Source organism: Cariama cristata, unplaced genomic scaffold (assembly GCF_000690535.1).
Source record: "Cariama cristata isolate BGI_N322 unplaced genomic scaffold, ASM69053v1 scaffold982, whole genome shotgun sequence".
Taxonomy (NCBI): domain Eukaryota; kingdom Metazoa; phylum Chordata; class Aves; order Cariamiformes; family Cariamidae; genus Cariama; species Cariama cristata.
The window spans coordinates 152,474-180,331 of record NW_009605298.1 but is presented as its reverse complement, the minus strand read 5'-3'; the positions used below and the strand labels follow the sequence as shown (position 1 = coordinate 180,331).

The 27,858-nt window shown below is 38.8% G+C and overlaps 1 protein-coding gene across 1 annotated transcript; it reads left to right on the top strand.

The window, feature by feature from the left end:
- LOC104158273 (nodal modulator 1) lies at positions 1-27,159 on the top strand (the record flags this gene model as incomplete). The annotated part of the gene is made up of 30 exons (XM_009695879.1): positions 1-90; positions 1,333-1,378; positions 1,815-1,915; positions 2,039-2,145; positions 2,338-2,410; positions 2,928-3,080; positions 4,245-4,382; positions 5,167-5,256; positions 5,869-5,974; positions 6,401-6,551; positions 7,851-8,028; positions 8,776-8,917; positions 9,611-9,742; positions 10,525-10,661; positions 10,939-11,026; positions 11,926-11,989; positions 13,101-13,196; positions 15,691-15,900; positions 16,203-16,285; positions 17,294-17,453; positions 17,578-17,704; positions 18,345-18,458; positions 19,123-19,250; positions 19,856-19,997; positions 20,858-20,941; positions 22,413-22,523; positions 24,431-24,532; positions 24,674-24,793; positions 25,760-25,852; positions 26,781-27,159. Coding segments are annotated over 30 exons (3,498 nt in total), but the record flags the coding sequence as incomplete, so codon positions are not given.
- Between the last annotated feature and the right edge of the window lie 699 nt (positions 27,160-27,858).

Sequence of the window (27,858 nt, the reverse complement as noted above, 5' to 3'; positions counted from 1 at the left end):
ATTAAGTTATATACAAAACATGGTACTCTGAAATACCAGACAGATTGCGCTCCAAACAATGGGTATTTCATGATTCCCCTCTATGATAAGGTAAGAAACTGAAATACCAGTGCTGTCTCCTCTGTGCTGGAGGCAGGAGCTGCCTCCATGTTCCAGTCTGCCAACAGATTAAACGTCAGAACACCCACCCACCCATGAAACATTTGCATCAGGACATAATTTAGTTTGTTTTGGACCTAACTTTCAACTGTTTCTTTTTGTAATGCAACTATTTTGTTTCTCAGTGCTTACTGTTATCATGAGAAAAGCCAGGTAACTTTAGCTGCCGTGTTGCATTTGTGCTATTTATTTGAATGACTGCAGCATTGAGAGCCTGAGTTACTGCCAAGAACCGTGTGCAGCTGTACAAATACCGCACAAAAAATACAAGTTCCTACAGAGTACAGATAAAGCTTTCAGTTACCTACCTATAGAAATGAAAATAAATCTGTGTGAGAATGTGTTTTGATGTGACTGAATTGGAAATAACTTGAATGACTAATTGGAGGTACTGAAAATGTCTTAAGAAAATGATGATACAGGAAGCCCAGAATGTATCAGAATTTTGATGTCTCTTTAGACTGGAAGGATATTTACATTCAAATTAAATGCAGCCTACCCTCAGATAGTCTAAGTGTTTTGCTCTTTTAAAGAACTAGTTAACTTAGGGATCGAAAATTGAATCATAGAATGGTTTGGGTTGGAAGGAACCTTTAAAGGTCATGTAGTCCAACCACCAAATGAATCCTTCCTTTCCCAGTCTAAGATGTGAGATGCATTCTGAACTCAGTGATTTCATTCTTAGACTTTTGAGCCTTTCCATGGATGAACTGCAGAATATATGTGTCAGAACATATGTGGTGCCCACTGGTTTAAAGAGGATCTCTATGTAGATTAATACTGTTTTGGTGCAATGCTTTTAATAGGAGTGAAGTGTTGTAGAGATAGGTAGATATGTTGTAGGGCAGGTAGAGATAGATTTGAACACTTTCTGACACTGAGCTGCTTGAACATGAATCGGATTTGGTCTGGAAGTGGTATAAACATGATGATACTTAATTTTTACTTTTAGCTGGCTGGATGTGAGCCCAGCATCCCAGCCTGTCTGTGTAGATATTGCTGCTACTTTGAGCAGAGCATCTTAGGTAGGAGGAAAGGAGAATGGGACACTTGAGTCTTGTGTTACTCTCTGTAGTGTGATACTTGTGTTCTGACTTTTTATTTTTCATCCTTTAGCTAAATCGAATTGAGATCAGTGAAGACAGTTATTGCTTTTTTATTTTTTTTTTTTAGGGGGATTTCATTCTTAAAATTGAGCCTCCCCTAGGGTGGAGTTTTGGTAAGTGCTCATATGTCTTCTTACAATAGGACAGTGTATTTGCAGTCTGGGACTTAACTATCTTTAACTTGCAGTTGGCAGGGAAAATCAAGCGCTTTTCGAAAGAGAGAAACCCTGCTGTATGGTTTTAATAACTAAAATGCACTAAAATGTACCACAGGAAAATAAAGCTATAAGGTAGACAGTGACAAAGTAACCCCTGAACTGATTTGAAGGAATGTCGGTTTTTGACAGAAGTGACTGCAATGGGAGAAGGAAAGAGGATTTTCAACAGGATTTGTGGGTGCTTTAACTTTGCTGAGGCAAGACTTCCAGAGCAACACTTGTGTGCTTCGGTTAATGCATTTCTGTGAGAGTTTTGTAAAGCTAAAGTAGAATTGCTTCATGATTGCTCTCTCATTAACTACCATGCTGTTTCATTGTTCTTCCCCTCCAGAACCAACCAGTGTAGACATCCATGTGGATGGCATTAACGACATTTGCACAAAAGGAGGTGATATTAACTTTGTGTTCACCGGGTTTTCTGTGAATGGAAAGGTTAGACTCCTTTATCTTTATTTATTCTATTTTATGCTAATCCTGCCTTCATAAAAACAGTCTACTTCAGCTCTGCAAGTTATTTTTATCCATTTATACTCTGGTTTCTTTTCATTTTGACAGGTTCTCAGCAAAGGTCAGACATTAGGTCCTGCTGGAGTCCAGGTTGTACTGAGAAATGCTGGCAGTGACATAAACATACAAGCAACTATTACACAACCTGGAGGGAAGTGAGTGTGGGTGGTGCATACTTAAGTCATCTGTTCATTTATACAAGATTCTTTCAATTCTGCCATATTGACTGGGATTATAGTAGTTCTGATATATTTTTTCTAACATGTGCATAGAGTCTGAATTGTTTTTCTGTAAACAAATGTTTGTGACTATTTCTGAAGAGACGTAACTCCTTTCTTGCCTTACAGGTTTGCTTTCTTTAAAGTGCTTCCTGGCGAGTATGAAATCTTTGCATCTCATCCTACCTGGGTGTTGAAAGAGGTTAGAGCCTACAAAAGTTCTAGTTTACCTGTTTAGTTTATCTTGATCAGCTAATGTGAAGAAGAGTTTTTGTGGACAAGGTTAATGGAGTTTTCACAAATTTAATTTAGGTAGTCAAGAAACTGCCTCATACAGGCCCAGTTTGGAGATAGTGGAGCCAGCCAGGGACGGTCTGGCAAATGAGCTCTTGCTTTCTGTCTTCTAATCCTGTATGTTTTGCAGGAGGTTGAATGTTGTAGCAGATGCTCTAATTCTTCCCTCTCAGACTGCTTGCTTTCTGAGGAGGTCTGAGATCCTGACCAATTCCTAAATCAGTAAAAAAAGAAAAATACTCTTTTGCAAAATACCTTTGCTTTTGTGTCTTTGTGTTTTGAATAGCCTATGGATCTTCTTTGAGTACTGCTGCTGTGGCCTCTGTTTCTGTTATTGAATATACAGCTTCTGATTGTTATTTAGGTACTGTAAATGAGATCTAATACCTACTTTTGATGAAAATGTATGTGTTTCTGTGTTTCAGTCAAACACAGTGGTACGGGTGACGAGTTCTAATGCTTATGCTGCTAGCCCTCTGATTGTTGCAGGCTACAATGTTTCTGGATCAGTAAGAAGTGATGGAGAACCAATGAAAGGGGTCATGTTTCTCCTTTTTTCTTCTTCTGTCACTAAAGAGGTAATGGTGTATCAGTACCTTTTCGATATGGGTATGGACATAAATAAGAAACAACTAAATAGCTTCTAGATTCATATTGCCCTGATACTCATCTCTGTCCTTCATTGAGCTTGGCTTATAGAAAACATAAGCTGTACAACCCCTCAAGCTATATTTTTTGTTTGTTTTTCACAGTGGGTTTTTTGTTCAACAAGGCACTTATAATACAACATTTGCATACATGCTGAGTTTTCACATTACCGCCATAGAATTACTCAGATGTGTAACACAATGGCCATCTGTTTAAATGTTGGCAAAATGGACACTTAAGGTCTACATATTTTTGGACAGAAGAACTTAAAAATTCTTTAATTTCAACTCTTTTGAACTCTTCAGTATTGTTTTCAAACAACCAGGTTCCTCAACAGTCAGGCTGTTCAGGGGCATAGAAAACTAAGACCTGAACTGAAGCAGGCAACAAGTGCAAAATATAATAAGAATTGTAGCATGTTAGTGATCTGTATATTCCCTGTGGGTCAACAGGATTAAGGGCTACAGTTTTAAGACGATATATTTCCGGTTACATCTTTTTGCAAGTTAAATGTTGGTTAGTAAATATGTTCCCTCATGAGGATGACACTTCTCCATGGTGAAAGACCAGCTTCTGGCACAAGACACAAGATGTTGCCAGACAAAGCCTGAAATTCACTGTACAGTAGATATAAATTGTCGTTGGCATGAGGTCTTAACTGCTCTTTGGCCTCTTGATGTGAAGACAAAGTTCAGCAGCTTCTATTGCCACCTTATAAGTATGTTATGAAATGAGTATGAAACATTTGGTCATGTACTGTGATTTGTTATGTAAAGTAGAGCTCTGTTCTGTAATGTTAACCTTGTCCACAGAACTGAGGTCAGTTAATGTTAAGACATGCAGTGCAGTACTGGGGTACTGGGAGATGTCAAATTTCCCAGTTTTCTGTCCTTGTTACCTTGATTATTGGCTGTTTTTTCCTCTTTTACCTATACATGAATTTTAAGCCATGCTATCAAACTTTGCCTCTAGAATGGTTTTGTACTTCCCATCCTTCATTCACAGTATAGTATTTTGAACCTCCTACATCCCCCCTGAAATTATTTTCTCTGTTCTCCCATGAGGAAAAAGTTGTATTGCATTTCTTGCCACAGGATGTCGTGGGCTGCAATATTTCTCCTGTGGATGGATTCCAGTCAAGAGATGAGTCTCTATCCTATTTGTGCAATGTTGTATCAAAAGAAGATGGATCTTTCAGCTTTCTTTCTCTGCCAAGTGGGAAATACACTGTGGTAAGTAACTAGAAAGTTCGTTGTTTGTCTGTCCATTGAGTTGTTAAATTTAATTTTCTAAACTAGATCATACATAACTTTGTAGCTGTTAAAACAGAAATAGTTGGAATATTTTGAATTGGATGAAATAATTGGAATAGGAAACTCCAACCTAAAGTCTATGACAGTGAAGTAAGTTGCTGTGACAGGGCTCTGTGGTGTTGTTTCTGAGGAGGGACTTATTTGCAAATCAGGCTCTGAATTATCTGAATACATTGACCAGTCACAGAAAACACCTAGAGGCTGCTGGGAGACTAAAAGTTTCCGTTGGCTACTGCCACGTCATGTCCTTTAAGTTCTCTGTTTTCCTCTTTTTGCCCATTCTGTTTATTATATCTAGGTAGTGTGGGAGCATGGTTGTCTGCGCAGGGCCTAGTGTGATGGTCCTTCATTCCCAGTTTGCTTGCTCTAGAAGTGGGATTCAAACTTCTCTCATTCCTTTAATCCTTCTAGCAATCATATAGTCTCCTATCTGTAAATTCCTGCACATCCAAGTACCTTTGCTGTATTCTGAACAGAGTGTTACTTTTCTGTCTCTTTGGATGTTCTCATACGATTTCTGTCAGTCTCGAAGTACTGCCTCTATTCTTGTCTCCATCCCTCTGTGTTATTTTTTCCAGGAAGTTTGCAGCCCATTTGACCCTTCATAGAGGTATATGATAGTGATAAGGACATGGAAAATGGTAAAGGAAAAAATTCTGTCATCACCGCTTCTTAGGAGTCAAAGCAATGTGTCTTCTTTCAGATACCATTCTACAGGGGAGAGAGAATTACCTTTGATGTTGCACCATCTAGATTGGACTTCCTTGTAGAGCATGACAGTTTACAGATTGAGGTAAGAGGAAGTAATCTTTGTGCCATTCAGTCCTCTGAAAGTATAGCTGATTTTAGCAGAAAGCAGGCGTATTATGGAAAAACTTCTTTGTAAGAAGTTTGAAGACATTTGTTACGCATACTCTTGCACAGCAGGTAGAACACAATATTTAGCATCGTGCTGTATTTCTACACTTCAGTCCATTTTACTAGAGAGAAACAAAATAGGGAAAAGCTGTCTACTATGTTCACTTTCATGTCCATATTGCAAACAGGCAGCAATCTTTCAGGTTGCTTAAATTTTCTCATTCAGATTGTCAGATCTCTGGAGAAGGGCCTGTAGGTTTGTATGGTTTGCAGAGTGCCTTGTGTAATGGCATTATGAACTGTGATTTGGGCCCTCTGAGCTGTATTGATGCAGATAAATTGAGAATTTGTTCCTGTACTTAGGGGAACAGTATGCCTGGAGATTGAGATGTACTTTCATTGTGATTATCCTGGTACTTTTTTTTCCTAAAGCTGGAAATAAATTTCCTTTCTCTGTGTGTGTGGGGAAAACAGTTGGTGTTGATTGCTGTAGGTGTGTGTTTGCTTTTACTGAGTAAAGATTAATGTTAACTTTTTTCCATTTCAGCCTGTTTTCCATGTGATGGGTTTCTCTGTCACAGGCCGGGTGTTGAATGGTCCTGAAGGAGAAGGAGTTGCCGATGCCACTGTGACTCTGAACAATCAGATTAAAGGTATACAGTCGTCTTGGTCTTTGTTGCTACAAGGAAACCTTTATTAAGATCGAGTACAGGACTAGCGTATGAGATGGAATTAACCCTTCAGGGTAATACAGTACTTGTGTTGCAATTTATTTGAAACATTAAAATGGTTTTCACACAGTTGATTAATTTTGCATTTTCTGGCTTAGATGAGACTATTAGGTGTTCATTTGTTTTGCTTTTGAAAATATCTTATTTTCTTTTAACTGTATGCCAGATTGTGCTGTGGAATACAGAAGTGTAGGCTGGTCTAGTAAGAAAGCTTAATACTGTTTCTTTGTTGTGCAGTGTAAATTAAAAGTAGCCTAAAGCAGGGCATGCCCTCTGGCTCTTTTGACACATAAGGATAGATGGTAAGCACATGCTCTGTTTTTTAACTCTTCTTGTTATTTGTTACAGTAAAAACGAAAGCCGATGGCTCTTTCCGCCTTGAGAACATAACAACAGGTACATACACAATTCATGCCAGGAAAGAGCATCTGTTCTTTGATACTATTACCGTGAAGATTGCACCAAATACACCTCAACTAGCAAACATCATTGCAACAGGGTAAGTACTGGTGTCGTGATTAAAGTGTTAATTTGGTGTGTGGACAAGGTCTTGAAAATGGGTGGTCTTTCCCATGTTGTGCCCAGACTTATATACTGTTGTCAGCAGCTAAATATCACTCAAGAAATTCAAGCTAAATAGGACAGCATGAGTGCAGGATAATGTTTTGTCCACAATATTTTGCTTAATTCTAGTTAAGGTTTAGAGCACCCTCTTAATAACCTCTCCCTTACAAAGAAAGATGATAAGACATGGCTATATTGAACAAGTTTAGAATGTTATGTGAACCAAGAAAGGAACAGAGAGGCTTTCTGCCACTGATGCTGCACTTCAGATATCCTCCTTCTGTGCAAGAGTGGAGTCACATAACTGTCTGGTGCAGTGTTGTACCAAACCTGTACATTTTGTTGCTCACTCTCAAGGTCATAGTTGTCTTATATAAATTGTCTTTTTCTTGTTTGTGATTCTTTGACTGCTGGGTATAAACCTTTATAATGGTGACAGTGTGATTTTGGGAGTGTAAGGCTCTGCAGTGGTGGGAGATACAGTGTGAACTGAGGAAGACAAAAGGGGCATGGTTCTGTGTCCAGGAGCTTCTCCTGATTTGGAAATAGTGCCAACCTTCCAGAGAAGTGAAAAAGAGAAATTTACTGAGGGAAATGGCAAATAGCTCATACAGACTTAGCTAGGTAATTAGAAAAAAACCCTGTGCGCTGTTAAATGATCAGTTACAGTTTTTTCAGTCACTAAATATGTTGTGCTGTTGAAGGTCAAAGGTAAAACTTAACAGCTTCTAATTTGTCATCTTGTCTTGGGTTTTCGCAAACGTAGGTCTACTAGGGTTGTGTTCCAGTGAATTACCTATCATATTCAAGGTCTTTGACACAAAACATTTGAAACTATTTAAAACCTGAGGGATGGCAATCCTAAGTCAATTGCCTGCCTAGCCAAAAAAAAAAAAAAAAAGAAAAAAAGAAAAAAGACTTAAAGCAATCGGATTGGTGCCAGAGAAAAGTGAAGCAAATTGCTTGCAAATAAAAATGTGACATAACATCACGGTGGCTTCATTGTAAAAGGAAAGATCCCATTAATCGTATATGAGTTTGCACTTGCTCCGCTGTGTTTTCTTATAGTATCTCTTTGATGTGAACAGTCTTTCAGGAGAAATCCATTCCAATTCATGTGTTAGTACCTCAACATAGTGAGGTTTACTTTTTAAGGAAGTTTTAAACCAAGTATTTTTTTCTGAGCTTTGTCAAATCAAGATATTTGTTCTGATGGCTGGCTTTTATTTAACAGATTCAGTGTGTGTGGCCAGATCTCGGTAACTCGTTTCCCTGACACAGTTAAACAGATTAGTAAATACAAGGTAACCATGATGCCTCAAGACAAGGAGAAAGCATCACTGGTTACAACAGAAACTGACCCTCACGGAGCGTTTTGTTTTAAGGCAAAATCGGGTACATACGATGTTCAGGTAAGATTGAGCTTCCATTTCTTTGTTGTAGGACTGTTATCAGGTTTTAGAAGATTTTAAATGTTTAATTTCTAAAATCTGAGAAGTTGAGTTTAGATTTTCCTGGTCCTTTTCCCCTGTTTGCACTATTTAAACCATGACGGTTATTTCCTTTTTTTTTCCCCCTTAATAAGCTGAGATTCCCGTGCTCCTTGTCCTTTATACTTGTTAAAAGGAGATCAGGCCATTGGGGTTGAAAGTTCTTATTTCTCTCTCCTCTGAGTTGTGATGTCCCTTAGATCACTTCTTATCGTCCTGTATTATCCTGTGAGTGAGGCATGTAATGTGTACCTTTCTACAGGTGCCTAAATAGTTCCTGAGATTATAGGTCACAGCAGAACCTGTAGCAGAACCACCATGAATTTTGCATTGTAGGAGGTAATGCAGGCTGGAAGATAAGGAACTGCATGGTTATAAGGCCTCCAGCTGTCCTCATAGATAGTGAAATAGCCTAACGTAGAAGCAGCAGTACCTGCTGAAGTGAAATTCATGCAGACTTTTGCAACTGAGCTGTTTGGAGGATTTTAAGCTCCGTTTTATTGCAGTTCTTTGGAGGATTTTTAGTACAGTATTTTGAAAAGCATATTTGGGAGGCTGGTTTTGCTTTGCCTGGGATTTACAGTAAATTTCCGTTTTCTGATTTCTGATAAGTGAATCGAACTTGGCAGTCTAAAAACTGATGATGTCTTGATGTCAAATACTCTACAGGTAATTATTCCAGAGGCTGAGACCAGAGCAGGATTGGCTTTGAAACCCAAAATGTTCCCTGTTACTGTTACAGACAGACCAGTAATGGATGTGACCTTCTCTCAGTTTTTGGCGTCCGTCTCAGGGAAGGTCTCTTGTTTAGGTAAGCCAGTTTTTAAAATGACGTGGAAATGGGAAAAGAGAACTTTAGCACTGCATGTGTGAATGGGTACTGTTTAGATCAAGACACTTGCTGTGGTTAGCCCCATCAGCAGGTAAGTAAAGTTAACTTCCAGTACATGGGTAAAGCATCCTTTTTTTGGGAGACCTTACAGCCTAACAAGGTACCTTAATAAAGTTTGGAGTAAAGTTATGTACCTATTTTTAATACTTGCTAGGAGTAAGCAAGTATTGCTTCTTCAGGAAGGAGTTCTGACTGGTTTGCCTTCCTCAGAAGTTGGGTAAGTTCTGGAAGGAAATGCTCCTCGCTGATTCTAGGGATACTGTACCTCAATCAGAGAAGTACTGGAGGTGAAAAAGACATTAAAAGAGAAAAAAGAAAAAAAAAAAAAGCAGTGCATGTAAAAACCTGTAGGATAGAGGCTCAAGCTGTTGACAGAAGCTTGCCATCTGTTCTCTTTCATAAGCTTAACAGTCTCAAACTTCCTGAAGAATGCAAAAAAGCACTGGTAAATATGTGCTTAAGAAATAAGAGTTTTAATTGGAACTGTTCTCTACTGGAAGAGAGTGATCGCTTTAATGTTAGTACACATGAAACTTGCTTGGAGCAGGGGTTTTGGAGGCAAAGCTGGCAAGCCAGAATGCAGTCTCATTTTCTGCTGTCTTTTCTGCACAGATGCTTGTGGTGATCTGATGGTGACATTGCAGTCTGTGAGCCGCCAGGGTGAAAAACGCAACCTGCAGCTCTCTGGAAACATGGACTCAGTGACCTTCACATTTGAAAATGTGCTACCTGGCAAATACAAAGGTAGGATTATGGGGAACTGCTTGAAGTGTTGCCTTAGTAGCTAAATTTGTGACTTGGCCTGTATACTTCTGTTATTATGGGTACCATTTACAGTATGCCAAACATGGAACTAGTTCTGAAATTTGAGAGAATCTGGAAAAATACTATGTGACAGTGCATGAAATTTTCTTAATCTTGTATGTTTAACCCTTTTGTCACCTTACAGGTAGCTACTCCCCTAAGTTTTAGGGTCTACATAGCTGGTGTGAGGAAAAAGGGCTTTCTCATGAACTGACTGGTCCCAAGCCAAAGGACAGGGGCACACCGTAGTTCTTCTGCTTCCAGAGTACCTCTCCTAAGAGCAGTATGTGTTCTGGCCAGCCTGCCTTGGCCTACTATGAAAATAAATTGTTTTCCATGGAAAGCTATAGAAGGAGTATATACAGATTGTTCTTTTTATACAGGAGTCATAACATCTTTCCGGCAGGTGAAAATGGAGTTAAGTTCTGATGTCCTCTAGGCTTCTTTGACTATCATGATGGTTGTGCATATTGCAGAACTTTCCAGGTTGACACTAGACTTGATTATTCCTTTTTATAATAGCTTTTCTGTTATGAGATGTCCTGGATTCCTGGTGATGCTGCAGTGCTCTGAGCCAGGTCTGTTAGTGCGGTCATTGTATATCTGGCTTTGAAGATTATTGTCAAGGAAGTTGGAGTAATACAAACTTTTTGCACCACAAAACCTGCCCTTACTGACACGGTTTTATGTGACTAAAATGCTTTGTGTGGTGTGTATTTTAGTAAGCATTGTACATGAAGACTGGTGCTGGAAGAATAAGTCTTTGGAGTTGGAAGTCATGGAGGAAGATGTTTCTGGAGTAGAATTCAGACAGACTGGATATATGCTCAGGTGTTCTCTTTCTCATGCAATTACACTGGTATGTAGGTAACAAACATCTATATTTTTTTAATGAACTCGTGTAGGTAGATTGGATTATGCTTGGAATCAAGGCTTTCTCATGTCTCTAGAGAGTCATGTAAAACACAGCAACATTGATGTCTAGAGTGCTTTGAGATTTGTCTCTTAGATTTTGTAAAATGGTCTTGTGTTATTAGCTGCTATAAAAGAGAAGCATTAAAGTATCTGTAGGCAAATACTGTTTTCATTTTGTTGTTTGGTATTTACTAATAGTGAATTGTGTTGTGGCTTCACAGGAATTTTATCAGGATGGAAACGGACCAGAGAATGTTGGTGTTTATAACCTGTCCAAAGGAGTTAATAGATTCTGTCTTTCAAAGCCAGGTAACAACTCTAAAATGTTAGTTTGAAAAATGAAAAAGAACCAGTCAACTAATACTACTGGGAATTTAAAAAAAAAAAAAAATCTGTTGTGGTTTCTGAGGGGCATTGTTTTATTTACATCTGTCTATATAAATGCTCTGTTCTAAGTTTTTTAGAATTAGTACTATTTAGTCCTTCACCTAAATATAGACTCTAGAAGTAAAACAATTTGTTTTTTGAACAAGGTGAAACACTTTGGTCTTTTGTGAATGAACAACATGTTAAAATAATCTTGTTCGTATGGGTTCTGTAATTAGAATGTGACTGACAAAGAGAAGTTTCATTTCAATACAGGATTCTTGAAGGGTAACTGTTAAAAGTACTACAGGGTTATCTATAACAGGAAAAAAAAAGTTTTAAAATTAGATTATTTTTTTTTTCCCTCCTTTTAATGTCTTAGAGCTAATTCTCTGTTATGGCCCCTTAGCAAAACAGTTAACAAATGTATTTGGTTTTGATTCAGTTTTCAGCTTTGAACATTCATCCTTAGAGCCAGTGGTCTCATTCATGATGCAATAATACAGTGGTTCTATCACCAGTCAAAGGTTATCAGCTATGGGACCATAACAGCTTACCTCTGAGCTTGTTTGATTTGTTGTGTTTGTAACTATATTTATCTGTAGTGATGCCTAATTGTGTTTTGTATCAGTGTATATTAGAAACTCTGCACAGCTTCCAATAGTGATCTATGACTGAACAGAGATGAATTAATTTACAATTGTCTGTGTGAAAGGCAGTAGATATATAGTCAAATTTTGTAACTGTTTCTATGCCTCAGGTCTCATGTGATCTTGAGAGTTCAGCCAACATAGTAAGCCTGATTTTTTTCAGTGGATCATTCTTTGACTTAATGTTTATAGGTGTATATGAAGTGACCCCACGTTCCTGCCACCAGTTTGAACATGAGTATTACACTTATGACACGTAAGAGCAAAATCTGGTTTTGGTCTTATGCCTATCAGTATGCTTTCATAAAGCTTCCTTCTGCTGCAGCTGCTTTCTTTCAGCAATTCGGGATGTGTTGCTATGATTATCTTTAACCAAAAGAGGGAAGCTTTAGCAAAGTGTGTCAGACGTGTTCTCTCGGCCTTTATAGTCTTTAAAAAAAATCAACTAATGACATGTTTTAGTGATGCTTTTGCTACTTTAAATTGGTATTTTTGTCACTCTTCTGTGTGTTTAATGTTGATTTTGCTTTGTAACAAAGCAGAGGTATTTCAGTGGAAACTGTTGATCACCTGCGAGAGTCAAAATGCAAAGGATAGGATAGGATAGTATGTTTACTAGGAGGCATATACCACTGTGTACGTCCCTAGTGCCATGACTCTGTGGTGCTTTGATTCTGCTCACCCCAGTTTTTGCAAGCTCAATAAATATTGACCCTAATCACAAGTAAGCAGTGCTGATCTTCCTAAGTCAGCCATATTTTATTAGTTATTTATAGGCTATGGTCTGGCAATGTACTTAATGGCTCTTTGTCAAAAAGAGGATTTCCGCTCCCAGACTACTTCTAATTTATTAACATGGCAAAAAACTAATTCAGCATTAAAATCTGATTCTTCTCTGCTGTGTTAGTGAATTAGAAGTATTTCAAAGAGAGCCATGCTAAACATGAGAGCCAGCACAAAGTGAGTGAAAGGACAGAAGCAGAAACTCTCTTTGGCAGCAAAGCACCATTAGACTTGGAGCATCTTGGTGAACTATGTCTAATACGACAAACTTTTGAGTGTCCTTCTGAAGGGATTGTACATATGAAATCAACCAAATCAACTTTAGCTTGAGAGGAAGCAGGGGCACAAAGGAAGGAGTTGTTTTGGCCAATGTCATGCAGTGGTTTGGGGTTCAGAGCTGGAAAATGCTCCCTTTCCAATATGCTATCATCTCAGCATTACAACTTTGCTGTGTAATTTGTATGTTGTCTTCTATAAAGCACTTCAAACTTAGAGATGGGAGCACAAACTCTGCTAAATAAGATTTGTTTATTTTCTTTAGGAGGGGGACCTTGAATTCATCTTTTTGTTACTTTGATTTACAGGTCCTCTCCTAGTATACTGACGCTCACTGCAGTTCGGCACCATGTCCTTGGCACGATTGTAACAGATAAACTGATGGATGTGACTGTTACCATTAAGTAAGACCAAAGAAATCTTGGGTCTATAAACAGGGGAAGAAAAAGACATCTCTCTCATAAAGTTTTATTCTGGTTTTAATACCACAGTGGCTGCTTTCTAAGGGGATGACATCCAACTCCAGAGTGCGAGAGGTTTTTATACTAAGCTGTGCTTTGAGTTCTTTGTAGATGGTTAAATAATTCCGAGCCCTTACTTTGAACATTGTCACTTCATTTCAGTACAGCCCCTTTCTACTTGTGTGTCATGGTAAAAAGGAATGATTTTCTGAGTTTTTATACACTTTAATGAACTGAAGTTTTAGAATTCAGAGAGTATTACTTTAGCTTAGGTCTGAGCTCTTTAGCACTAGCGTCTATTTTTTTTTTCCTTGTTTGTTTCCTCAGAATGAGAATCTGCTGCTTTAGAGCATTGTTACTAGTGTGAAGAGGGTTATAAAAGGAAAACCATGCAGAGTGATTACACACTAATGTGCCAATTTATGTTTAGCTGAACAGACAGCTCACTAGGGAGCACTGATTTGTGAACAACTTTAGTTGTATGAGGTGCCAGATCTGCCTGGAAGTGTCTGATAATGATGAGTGCTTTATTAATGCTCTGCTGATGTCCACTTGTTCTAGACTATGGGTTCTCAAACTTTTTTGAGTGTTGAAAACATCTTTTCAGAGAACAAATTACTTGTAGAGCATTGCCTCGAGTTCCCTGAGTTTAATGAACCTATAACTGCAACTAGTGGGCAACTGCAGCAGCTGGAAAAGAAACATTGAGACAGCAGAGAGCCATTAGGATTTTAGAAACAAATTAGTGAGGATGTAAATATTCTACCGACCTTCTAGGCTGGTTGGGTATTTTGAGCCGATTGGCAAGTGCTTTGAAGGCAGTTAAGTTGCCACAGACCGTGTCTGTTCAAGCCTGCCGGAAGCTTTTCAGCCAAAGTCCAATTGGCGAAATACCATCAGTGTAAAAGGAACAGCTCTGGATTTAAAAGAAAGCCAGTTGTTTTTACAAGTGTATGTTTATGTACCAGATCCATGGCAGTGACCTGTTAACTTTCAGTTAACCAAAAAAGACCAAACAACCCCAACCAAAAATAAAGCTGATTATTAACAGTTTCTGATAATGGCTTGTTATGTTTGAAAAATGAGACTGTAGTAATTTTTTATGAATATTATGAGACTCTGTGTGTGTCTGTACAGATTTTTAATAGGTTTTAAGACACAAACTTTTTTTTTTATACGTTTCTGTATTGTCTCTGGACTGCAGAGAAAGAATTTAAAGCCTTGATGAAACTTAGTGTGATACAGCAGTAGTATCTGTTTCTCTTAAAAAAGACAAAATGGAATATAGGAGAAGACTGAAGCAGGAGACAGAACTATCCTGATAATCTAAAGCGGTTGTAGGAAAAGTAATTGTGATCATTTCAGTTTCCTCCTTGTAGAAAACTTTGCAGTGTTCTGCAACAGTTTTTCAGACTATTGTAGAAGAGACAGAAGATAAGATACAAAGGATGGTTGGAGACTAGGAAGAAATTGCTAGGAAAGAGAGGATGTAAGATCAGGGAAAGTGAAATGAAATGCATCGTTCTGAGCTGATTTAAAGAACTTGGTTAAACTTACCAGCAGTCTGTTCAGTGGACAATAGCAAGACAGCTGGATAGTTCAAATGTATAGGGCAGATAGGTTAGAACTTAGCTTTTCCTGGGAATTGCCAGGTATTGGAACTATTTATTTGTGATAGAAGTTATTTTCTCCTTGTATACTCTACTCCTGAGAGGTAGGTTCTGAGGGAAGGTTCTTAGTACTAAAAAAAAAAAAGTGACCTTACCAATCTTTTTTTTTTTATTTTGTATCACTCATCCTTTCTGTATTAAGCTTGTTTTCAGGTTTGGAATTCCAGCCTTTCTCTTTTAGTTTAGGGCTTTGTTAAAGGTACTCTTGCAAACTGGTCCTTTGGCTTAAGAATTTACCACTCCTGCTGGCTTGTCAGTCCTTCTGTGGGAGGTTGTTGCCCCTGCAGCAGAGCTGGTGTCTGGTACTTGGTGCAAAATCGAGACTCTCTACTTACCAAAACCTAGGCTAAGCTAAGATGCTTGACTCTGTGAAGTGGTTGAGATGTAGGCAAGTGACACTGGCTCTGCAGTGGGATGCTGAGGCATGTCAGAGGAGAGGAGGCGGCAAGTAAGGGTGGTAAGTTCTTGAATGGTTGTAGCATGATGGGGCAGAATTTGTGAGAGTTGCAAGTACATCCTTTCCTGCTAGGCAAGATAGGTTACATGTAGTCCCTATGAATGAACCTTTCTAGTAGTAACTGATTGATATGGAGGTTGGAAGTTTTAGTTATGCTTGGAATAAATAGTAGAATTAAAAAGGAATGGATTAAAATAAAAAAATCCTGGACTTGTATGCTGTGGTATAAAGGCAGTAATTAACAGATCTAACAAGCTCTTATCCCTCCATATAAAAGGAGATGATTTTGTTTTCTCCTTCATGTTTTCAGGTCATCCATTGACAGTGAACCTGACTTAGTTTTAGGGCCCCTGAAATCTGTACAGGAGTTACGTAGGGAGCAGCAGCTGGCAGAAATTGAGACCCGCCGACAGGAGAGAGAAAAGAAGGGTCAAGAGGAGGAAGGATCAAAGCCACCAGTGCAAGAAATGGTGGAGGAACTCCAAGGACCGTTCTTATATGAATTTTCATACTGGGCAAGGTAATACCAAGCTCCAACAGACAAGGTATATTCTTTGTACTATTGTCTGGTGTTTTCACCAAACAGAAAATTGATGTATTCCATGTTGGAAAGAGCTGCTGTAGGGGTAGTGGTGCCGGTCCTTGTTGACTGTCAGCTAAATGGAAACTTGTGCCACATAATATGAATTTTGCTTAGGTTATTGGTGATACTTTTTCCTTGGGGTATTTAGATGGATTCTTGGGTTGATATGCAGTACTCTGTTCTACATGAGAGCTGCTAATTCCATTTTCTTCTAATTGTGTCTTGTTTGTGTCTTGCAGGTCTGGAGAGAAAATTACTGTGACACCGTCATCAAAAGAGCTGCTTTTCTACCCGCCTTATGTGGAAACAGTTGTTAGTGGAGGTAAATATAAATAAAATCTAGTTTGAAAGAAGTAGATTTTTAAGGCAGAAATGTATCCTTGTAGATGAATGTATGAATAGCTCTTCAGAGGTAGCGTTAGGAAAGTTTCAGTTGCAGCTATTTTTTTGGGCCAGTTTCACTCTGGAATTTGGAAGCATAGGTATTTGGTAGAGGGTGCGAGAACAGTTTTTATCAGCTGAATATGCTTCCAAGTGCTGAAAGAGCACCTGGCACAAGAGGAAGGGATAGATTCCTGGGTATTACACCAGATTCTCAGAATTGTTCATATTATTCTGATCTAGAAAAATAGTAGTGCAAAAGTAGTATTTGTATTTTGAGTTTGTTACCAAATTCAAGTTTCTGTTAAGTTTTCTTTGTAGTAAATTACAAATAATAAAAATATTCACAAAAACGTAAACTCAAAATTGTCAGGGTTATCACCAATCAGTTGATGCTACTTGTTAAGTCAGTCGGTGTCCATCTTGCCCACAGGTTCCTAAGCAAACATACTTCATTTGAAATGACTAGAAAATGTTAGGTACCCCTTTTTATGTGCCTCTTTGTTGTGCACATTCTAAATACATCGGAGGCAGGGGGAATAAAATTTTACTTATGTCATTAAACATGATGTGTGGTGACCTGAATTTGATCTCAGAGAATTTTGTTAAAGTTCAGTGTAATATCAGCTAGAAGGGAATATTGTTGGAATCTTCTCCATGTGACTGCAGTATATGGAACTTCATGAGTCCTCAAAGCACTTAGCAAATTCAGAATGTTTGTTTTGGAGATGTGCTGATAGCTTTGGTACTTAGTTACTGATTTTGGGAATGTTCAGATGTTTTAAGATGTGTTGAGAGGCTGTACAATTATGTGGGTTGATCTCTTATTCTAAGGTAAAAGAACATCAGCTGATCTCTTTGGAAGTACTTAAACTCTTGCTGTAAGACAGAATGATGTGTGTATTTTTGACTTTGTTGTTTGTCTTAAATCCCCTTTGCAATGACCAAGAGAGTTGTCCTGGAAAGCTGATAGAGATTCATGGAAAAGCAGGCTTATTTCTGGAAGGGCGAATTCATCCTGAATTGGAAGGTGTTGAGATTGTCATTGGTGAAAAGGGAGCAGCTTCCCCGCTCATCACAGTTTTCACCAATGGCAAAGGTGCTTACAGGTAATTAACAGATTTATTTTGATCTTTTGGATTCTTTACTTAAAGTGCAATAGTGACTTGACAACGTGTATATGATACCCAAGTGCTTTTTTAAAAACGAGTTCTTCTTTCCTTTCATTTGAAGTGTTGGGCCACTCCACAGTGACTTGGAATATACAGTTACTGCTCAGAAAGAAGGGTTTGTTTTGACTGCAGTAGAAGGAACAGTTGGGGACTTCAAAGCTTTTGCTCTCGCTGGTGTGACATTTGAGGTAATGTTCTGAACACGTTTGGTTCTGAATGAATAGTGTGTGTAGTTAGAGCTAGACAGGCAAAAAAGTTAACCCACGTTTCCTAGCCAAACATAAATGGGTGTGGGATTTGGGGATAATTTTGTCATAGTGAAACAAATCTCAGTGGATGAGCTTGGTTGTAGACCATGACTTGCCATGCAGAAGATATTTTGCAAGGTTTGTAGAGTGAAAGTTAGAGCCTACAGTCCAAAAGACTGGCTTTATTTGCTTTTGTAGAGTTGGACCACCTTCTCTTAATGAGTTTTATCCCTCAAGGTGATCTTTTTCATGTACAGCCTGGACCAACTAGTGCCTGGTTCTAGTCTTTGGAATACTTTGTTCTGGCCCCCAGCATGTCCTATGGAGTTACAGAGAATGACTGTCCTGGTGGCATACGCTATGTGCGTCTGTGACTGCCCAGATGTTGAGAGCACAAACTTCTGTAGCCATGCAGTCTCGCAGGAGGTGATGTGCTGCAGATGTGGCTAGTTTTCTTGTGCTTACAGCTGAGTGCTCAGAGCCAGCACATCTGTGCACTCTGCAAGGGGTTTCTGAATTGAACCATTCTTCGTGAAGCAACCTTTGCTTACACTTAAAACTATTGCTTTTTCAAAACCAGATCAAATCAGAGGATGACCAGGCTCTTGCTGGAGTTCTCTTGTCTCTCAGTGGAGGAGTGTTTCGGTCCAACCTCCTTACACAGGATAATGGCATGCTGACTTTTTCCAATCTGGTAAGTTGAAATTGATTCTTCTCAATGTGGCTGCATGTGCGATGCTGTGTTACTTTGCCCTCCAAAATAGGGGTGCAATTGCCTCTCTTCAGTGGCAGGGGGATGTGTGGTCTCCTTTGAAGTCATAACCCACAGTACGGGATGTAGGTCCCCCAGAGTGGACAGCGCTTAAAATCATAGCAAGTGAAAGATGTGAAATCTAACCTGGCAAGAGATTTCTCCCCAACAGGTAGGAGATGATGTTGATTGATCTCAGTTACTAATTTGCAGTCTGTAAACATGAAACAAGCCAACTGGTTGATGATCATTTGAGAGTCTTTAGAGGAAAGAAATCTAATTAGATTATTGATCTGTACATGTGTGTAGACATGCCTGAATAGTTTCCTTGCAGACAGCCTTCTTTCCTGTCCTTGAGGTCTTGTGGTAAGGTTGTAGAGCCATAGTTTCCTTTTTCTCTTCAGGCTTTATCACCTCGTGGAGTTCCATTGGTTATTGTCCAATGTGCAATCTGTTTTTCAGTGCTCATGTTTTCCAACCAGTTTAACCTACGGTTAGGACAGACAGCTTCAGCTCTTTAGGGAGCTCTTGCAGAAATGTAATTGTTTGGAGCCGGTAAATTTTTGTGTCACTATCAGTAAACAGCTTGTTTTATGCCTCTTCACAGAGTCCAGGGCAGTATTATTTTAAACCCATGATGAAAGAGTTTCGCTTCGAACCATCATCGCAAATGATTGAAGTGCAGGAAGGACAAAATCTTAAAATTCGGATAACTGGTTACAGAACAGCTTACAGGTCAGTATAGCTGAAATGCTGTGCAAAATGCTACTTGCTGTATGAAGATGCATTATGCAAAATGTGTGTTTTCTCCTGATACACCTCTGTTCTGAAGGTTTGGAGGGTACTTTCAAAGGCACAATTTAACATTATTATGCTTTGTATAAGTACTTTTTTTTTTAGCCTTTTCTCATGCGTGTGGATATATAGCTAAGCCCAGGTGGCAGGACTGTAAGGAGAAACATTGCTGTGAAAGCACTGTGTCAGTGGCACTGGAAGTGGCTTGTGCTATGTCCAGTGGGAGAGGAGAGGACGGTTCTAGGGATGTAAGGCCAATTCAGGTATCTGACTTCAAGATCCTTCCTTTCCTTGCCCTCAAGGGTAAGTGCCGCTGTTCATGGAGGTCACGGAACTTGGATTCCTAAAGTTATGCTCTGAACTGCAGCTAATTTTAATGTGTTAAAAGGTTTTACATATACATGATAAACTCCCCTTTACTTCTCCATGGTATGCTAAATATATTAAGTACTTTTTCCATCAGTTGTAACAATAAAATGTCTTTAAAATGTGCATTAAAACAGCATCTGCACATCTGTAGCAATTGGTTCTCTTTATACCTCTAGCTGTTACGGCACAGTTTCCTCTTTAAATGGAGAGCCTGAGCAGGGAGTCTCAGTAGAAGCTGTGGGGCAGAAGGATTGTAGCATCTATGGAGAAGACACGATAACTGATGAAGAGGGCAAATTCAGGCTACGTGGCCTTCTGGTAAGGGTTAGAATGCTCTCTGTCATTTACTTTTATGTTAGCGTGATAATGGAGCAATAAAATGTATTTTATTAATTAGCTACCAATTTCTTTTTTCCATCACATTTGCTAGCTCAGAGTCCCTTGGGTCTCTCTCTGTTAGGAAACACTGTCACATAGTGAATACTCATTCTAATAAGGAGGGGAAAAACTTATACTAAAAGTCCTTGCAATTTGCTGCCAGCGTTCTGTGATGGCCTCCCACAAACACTGAACAGTTTGTGTGACATGACACGAGCCCATGGTTAGGGTACTGAGTGTGTCTAACAGGTGTTCAGGTGTTATAGCAGGGAATTTTCTTAGGCAAAAGAATTTGGGGAAGCATTTAATTTCTCTTGTGAAAATACAGTGACAGTATTTTTAGCAGCATATTGGGGGTGCGTGTGATGTTGATTGTACAGCATGCATGTGAAGTAAGCTGTTCTGCAGGAACCGTGGAAGCTGAATTTATGGGACCACTATGTATGGAGTAAGTGACTCACTGAAATAGAAAGCAGTATTTGATCAAGTTTTAATCCTGTTTAATGTATTTTCTTTCTAGCTAAAATGCTTTACAGCAGATGATTTCTTTTAATATTGTAATGTTACAAACTAGTGAAAGTTCTGTGATAGCCCTTTTGTATTTGCTGGCAGTAAACACCCCTGATAGTATTATTAAGTTAAATTTTCTATTTGGGAAAAGGAAAACTTTAACTGGATAGAGTTAGATCTTTTTGGGTGGTCTATCCTAAATGGACTATTAGAAAATTCTCTTGCTGTTTTCTAAAATTGAAGTATGTATTATTCAGTGCTGGGATTTATCATCTGACTGTTGCTTTTAGCCTGGTTGTGTGTATCATGTCCAACTCAAAGCTGAAGGCAATGATCACATTGAAAGAGCTTTACCACACCATCGGGCAATTGAGGTAATTTCTTTTTTTGCAGTATCACTTAAATATGAAATGCATCTGTCTAGCATTATGTCTGTTCTGTCAGCAGCAACATAGTTGAATGCATTCTGTTTAGACAAGTGGCTTTCAGCAAGTTAGCTTGCTAAATACGGACTCCATATTGTGTGTCAGCACCATAGCTTAAAATTGAAGTAAGATAAAGCCCAAACAGTAAACAAGTGAGAAGGATTCTTTCAGAGTCACGGAAACTATGTATCAAGAAATTACAGAATAAATGTATAGAATACCTTTCAGCATTTCTTTATGATGTGGAACGAAGCAGTAGTGACTTTAGTATGTCGTAAATTGTCATATTATCCTGTCTTTGTATTTAGTTATTGACTGATAGATAGATTTTGTTGTGCTTTGTTTGCAGTCTCGATGTAGGTGAAACTGTCATTCAGACTAGCAAATCTTTACAAAATGTAATAATAACTTTGAATTGAAAACTGATGAAATCGCGTTAAATATTCCTCCATCTTTACAGATTCAGATTAGCTGCCTCGCATTTATCTCTTGACGTCCAGCAAAGGTTAATTAGCCTTTGTTAGTTGTCCAGAACTTTTCAATGGGAGATGGTCAGTATTTGAGCTCAGACAGTCACCTGACAAGTTGCCCTCCTTTGCAGCAAAACAGAAGGGCAGAAATCTTTCAGGTCCTTAGTGTCTTCTTGCCAAGAGTGCTTGCTGGTTGGGAAGGGTAAGAGAATGGCAACCCAAATTCCAGAAAATCATATGAAGGTTATGTACTGCAATTGACAGCTGTATGCAGTAGCTTGTACTGATAGTATCCTGGCTAGCTTGCTGTTTTCTCCAGGAGAGGAAAGTGTTTGAAAGACACCTGCAGGAAAAATGTACAGCCTCAGTGGTGCCAAACTGTTGATATGGCACTGGGCCTGACCATAAGCTATCTGTTACCATAGTTATTATTTCAGTAAATGTCTTTCCTTACTCTGATCAGAGTTCAGGTTTAGAAGCACAAATGTTTCATATTTTGAACAATTTGAAGAATAGAAAGTTACATGTTTTTGAACTAGGTTATATTGTGATATGAGCATATTCCTCGTTAATCAACTGTGTAAACATCCTAGCAGAATAATATGCATCTCTCAGCACAGATGCAAAATACCGAGACCAATGTTCAGATATCAGGCAGTCCTGTGTATGCAACTCAGCCTCTTCCAAAATAACGTGTGCTTTTGATACTTTTACCGTTTTTAGTTTAACTTAATGCCATCAACCTTGTGCTGATAATGCAGTGATAATTGCGAGCTGTGCACTCTGGAGGAAGAGTACTTGCAATTGGAAAGCCTTCAAGTTTTCATGTGGCTAGTATAGAACAAAATTCACTTTTTGTTTAAAATTATGATCAATATTTGTGTTGTGCTAACTGTCGTCTGTTAACTGTTCCTGTGTTGGTAAAAACTTGACTGTGTTTTGTGTTGCAGGTTGGGAATAGTGACATTGATGATGTTAATATTATAGCATTCCGGCAAATTAATCAATTTGATTTAAGTGGAAATGTAATTACATCTTCCGAATATCTCTCCACATTATGTGTAAGTTCAAGCCTTTCATCTTTGTCAAGTGTGTTTGCCATTGTTTTCCCAATGTTTTGGTTTTTTTTTTTTTTTGCAGGGTGACTGGAAATTGTTCAGTAGCCAGAGCACACATTTATTTCAAATTATGACTAATACTTTTATGAAGGTGAATTTTTGAATTCCAAATAGAATTAAGATTCCAGTGTTCCTGACTGCTTTTTTTTCTGTTTTTCACAGGAGTATGTTTAATAAATACTTTCTCAGTTTGACCTGTACATTTCTGCTTCCCTGATTAGAGATGCCCTGTCCATAGGGAGAGCAAGACGCCAGGGGTGAAATGAGTCCTCTGTATTGGACAACTGCATTAATTCCTGAAATACCTGGAATTTTTGACATGCATATATGCTAGCAAGAAGACACTATGTGAATGCAACAATACCATAAGACACATGAATTTAAAAGTGCAGTTATAAAAGAGACTATGAGACAAATAGTAAAGCTGACATTTTTAAAACTCAAAAGACTGCACTGTCATCTGAAAAAACTTGCTAAACACGTGTGATCCTTTTTGCTTAGGGTGCAAGTACTGGAAGTATCTGCAAGAGGTGTTAGTGTGGTAGGACTTATAGTACCATTTCTCAGGTTTGAAAGCTTCTTGAAATGTTACCTACAAATATAAATGCGATGCCTGCATTTCTTTCAGACTAGTCTGTTATGCATCTCACCTGCCAAGATCTCGTTCCTAAGCTGTTGGATTTTTTTGGGAGACATCCAAAGGATCCAACACTCAGAGCAGGCGTGAAGGGAAAATGTATTGCCTTGCTGAAGAGCACCTGAGCAAGTTTCCCGTCTTTCTGGGGAGATTTAGACCCTTGCAGTTCAGCCCAAGCAAATAGGAACTGATGTCAAAATTTGATTTTGTGGAAGTTATCCAACCCTGTACCTGTTTCATATTAGATTGGGTCTTGCATTGTAGGTAATGCGCGTGTGCTGTTGATGGGTACCTATCATCACCCTTGCTTTCAAGGCAGAAATTTGTGTTTTTGAAAGATGTGCTAAGATTTGATACAGACACAAGCGAGTGGTTTTGTGACCTCAGTCTGGTCCCTTCTGATTGCTTGGGCTTGATGAAACAACTGGAGATGCTCTAGTGAGCTGTGATTTAAGCTGCAACCATGGTAGCACTGGACAGAATCAATGAGAATTCACTTGGGCTGTGTCTGCAAGGAGAGCGAAGTCTTGGCAAGTATCTGATCCAGAGGTTTACAAACTGGTATAGATGCTAGAAGGCTGCTTCAGAGTGGTCCACAAAACCCATCATTTTGCTTGCTGTGTTCTCTGGAGGAGGTGCAATGGCTGATAAACATCTGTGTGTATAGGCAGCCTCACGTAAGGAGGTGCTGCTGCCCCACCAGCCTTATTTGACTATGATACAACCCTCTTTTGATTATGCTGGTTTCTGAGCAAACCGTATTTGCTGAGGACTTCAGGCCTATTCTGTAGCTTGAGGATGTCTAGCTTGTTAATTAAGTGTAGAGAAATTGAAATCAAGCAAAATGAGCCTATCGGAGAAATAAAAAACAACGCCCAGCTGCAAATTCCTGTGAAACTGCGGGATTATTTAAAAGAATTACTCAGTTCTGATTGATGCACAGCACAGACTACTTTTAATACACTAGATAGGCAAAAATGTCAGACATCGGTTGTTCCTAAGTTATTTCAAGTTCTGTAAAAAGACTGTTTCTGTGACTTATCACATCCCAGATTAGAACAATTCTAGGTGTTCTTACTTGACAACTTAATGTTTATAAAAGACATGATGGATTTGGAAGCGCGTTTATCCCTTAAGATGTGGGACATCTGAAATACCTATTGTGGTGCAGGCTTACAAGTACCTGGTTTGTGCTTTCTTCTTTCCCTCACAGGTGAAGCTCTACAAAAGTGAAAACCTTGACAACCCAATTCATACAGTCAACTTAGGCCTATCCCTATTTTTCCATTTCCCGCCATTGCTTCGAGATGGAGAGGTAAGAATATTGCTGAATAATTAGCTTAGTGACCAGTGTCTCAGCAGATTTGAAGCCTGTTAAACTGACTTTTGCCTTTGAATCTGATTTTGTCTCGGACTGCTACTGATGCTGTAGACTGAGTGTATTTTTTGCCCACAGAATTATGTGGTGCTCCTGGATTCTACGTTGTCTAAATCACAGTATGACTACACCCTGCCTCAAGTTTCGTTCACTGCTATTGGATATCATAAACATGTTACACTGATCTTCAGTCCCACTGTAAGTACAAAATACTTAAATGGTCAAGTGTTCACCTTGAGGGCAATGTCTGGTAGTACAGCCTGCATGTATTTTGTGGTCTTGGCCAAAATTTCTATTAATGTAAATATAAAGAGGTTTATGAGAGGCATTGCAGTGACAGTGTATTCAGATTTGGCCACATTTAAGGCATCAGGCAGGGATGTAATAACCTGGTATGTTATGGGAGGCAGGTAAGGAGCTCAGGAAAGGGTTGTAGCCATGACACCAACTGAAAGGTTGAAGGAGAAAGAAAGGATTGTTATCGGAATTCCTTTAAAGACTTCTGTGTGTATGAAAGAAGTATCACCAAACCAAAAAGAGAGCTTTAGTTATTGGAGCTGAGGTAGAGGGTACAGCGGAAGGGTTTCAAACTAGCATCAAGGGAAAACTTCTCCCTTGAGAGAGGGAAGTGTATTTTTGCACTTCTGAACAGTGCAGTCAATTTAGTGAAGTGTTTGTTCTGTAATACTTGCATGTTCCATTTCTTTTCTGCATCACTGCATGTTTAGATGCCAGCAAAACATGAGGGAAGCATGAAGTGGCAGTTACAAATGAAGGATGCAGATGTGCTTGAAAGATTTTGTGCTAGTGTGGTTGCTGTAGTGTTATCACTAGGATCATAGAGATTTGGGCAGCATGTGACAGGTAAATCAAAGCACATCAGGTTGACTGTGAAGTGGAGACTGACCGTCAGTGAATTAGCTTTAAAAAAAAGCAAATCCCAGGAAGAAGGTAGCAGATGAATGAACTTGACCAAGGGGACTACTTTGAAGTTGAAGGTAAAGTAAACCTTAAAGCAGCACTTAGAAGGAAGTCAGGTGGGAAGGGCTGGACGTGCCATGTGATCCTATTGCTGACACTGTTAAAGCTGAGGGAATTCATAGTCAAAATGACTGGTTAAAAAAAAAGCAAAACCAAAAAACCCATGGTCCCCACTGTTTTCAGAGAAAGCTGCCTGAACAAGATATTGCCCAAGGATCTTACATCGCCTTACCACTGACGCTGCTTCTGTTGTTGGCTGGTTACAACCACGATAAGGTAGGTCATGGGTTTTTTTTGTCTTCTGCAAATATTGTGCTGTCAATGAATACCTCATACTGTGTTAAATGAGGCTTTGTGGAGGTGGTTATCCAGAGAGATGCAGTCAGCAGTCACCTTATGTGACACATTTTAAGAAAAGCCACAATGTAGCCAAGTTTTTGGACAATTACCTTCCTTTAAAACAAAATTAAGTGTGAAGGTGAGTTCCTGTGCTGCTTCTGAATTTTGTCTTCTCATTTGATGGCTGTGGGAAAAAAACAATATAGCATCATTCAAATTCAGATAACCAGACTCAGTGATAATAAGAATGAAAATAATCACTTTATTGGCTTCAGGAGCAATCAGACTGGAAAAAATCTTGCAAGTGATTGAGTCTGGTTTCTTGAGCTTTATACCCTCCCTAGTGAAAATCTCTCAAGAGGAATAAAACTACCTACTATATAAACTCCCACTGTCTTTATTAACAAGCCATACTCTTCTAGTCTTCTCTGATGTGACTGGATTTCTGTTCCCCTGATAAGAGAAAAGAAATTTATCTGTGCAGTTTGTTTTCTTCTCAAATATGGGTAAGACAGCACAGAACACAGGATTTTCCAGGATCTTCTACAGTGTCACTGAAAGTGCCTCCACTGAAAATAATGGTCATTTTCTAGACTCAAGACTCAAACTGCTGTTCTTGGCTAGATGACTGCAGGGAAAAAGTTACTGACAATCATTTTAGCTTTTGATTATGAGAAATTCCCAACAAGTTTGTTTAATTCCTTCCCAGGATTTGCTGCCATTTTGTGATATCTTTGTAGATGTGCCATTTACGCAATAGATTCTGTTTGTTTGGGGATGCATGGGTCTAAAGAACGTTACCATTCAGACTTTACATACCATTGTAACTGCAAGCTACTTCCCTTTTTTTCTTTTTTTTGCCCAGCTTATTCCCTTACTGCTACAGCTGACAACTCGACTGCAAGGAGTACGTGCTCTTGGGCAGGCAGGTTCTGACACAGGTGGCTCAGAGGATGCAAAGAGACAAACGAAAAAACAGAAGACAAGACGGACGTGAGATGAAGGGAGTGACTGCATGAAGTGGTGCTCCGTCAAACTGGAGCCTCAGGAAGCAAAGCCACTAAAATACTTTTTTGTTGAATTTACCGACTTTACATTTTTGTTGTTGCTACATGAGCGCCATTTGTCACACTAGCTCCGTTTTAGTTGTAAATTTTCTATGGAGACTATAGATTTCCTGGTTGTAAAGTAATGAAATTAATGCCTAAGTTGTCACTGTGAGTGCATCTCCCACAGTTCAAGGCAATGAATGAATTTATTTTTTTTTTTCTGTTTGATGGAACAGGTCGTGCTGTCTTCATTAATGATCTGTAAAAGCAGTGGTAATAGACTGATTGACTTCACTTTGAGTCTAAATTTTGGAATCATTTTTCCTTACCTTTTGAAATACCCGCTTTACAGAAGCAGCACATAGGAATTTTACTAAATCAGTGGTGCTTGAAACAAAGTTTTGGAGGACATACATGAACTGGTGAATTATGTCTTTGGCACTTTCAGTTCAGCAGCTTGATTGAAGAATCTGTCATCTGCACAGCTGTGATTTCAGTTCTTATCCAATGATTATGTTATCTGTGATTAAAATCAAGTTTTTGTCCAATGAAGACAAATTGTTAATGTCAGGTAAGTTCTGCTGATCCTACTGCAAAAGCAGTGTTTAAATTTCAGTTTCATGTACAGTGTGATCTCTTTAGACCTCCAATATTCCTGGAGTGGCCCCAGCTGGTTGTACTATTCTTTCCAAAGCTGTATTGTATTGCTGGTGATAACCATTCGTCTGTGTGGCTGTCACATCTCCTGCTCAGGTCCTGTGCAGCCTTTTTGCAAATTGATGATTGATTTTTTTTTTTTTAAACTTCTTTTTATTTCTTTATTTTTACTTTAAGAAGTGTCAGCTTTTTGAAATCTCCGATGTGTACAGTCCCAATAATATAGTCTGTAATAAG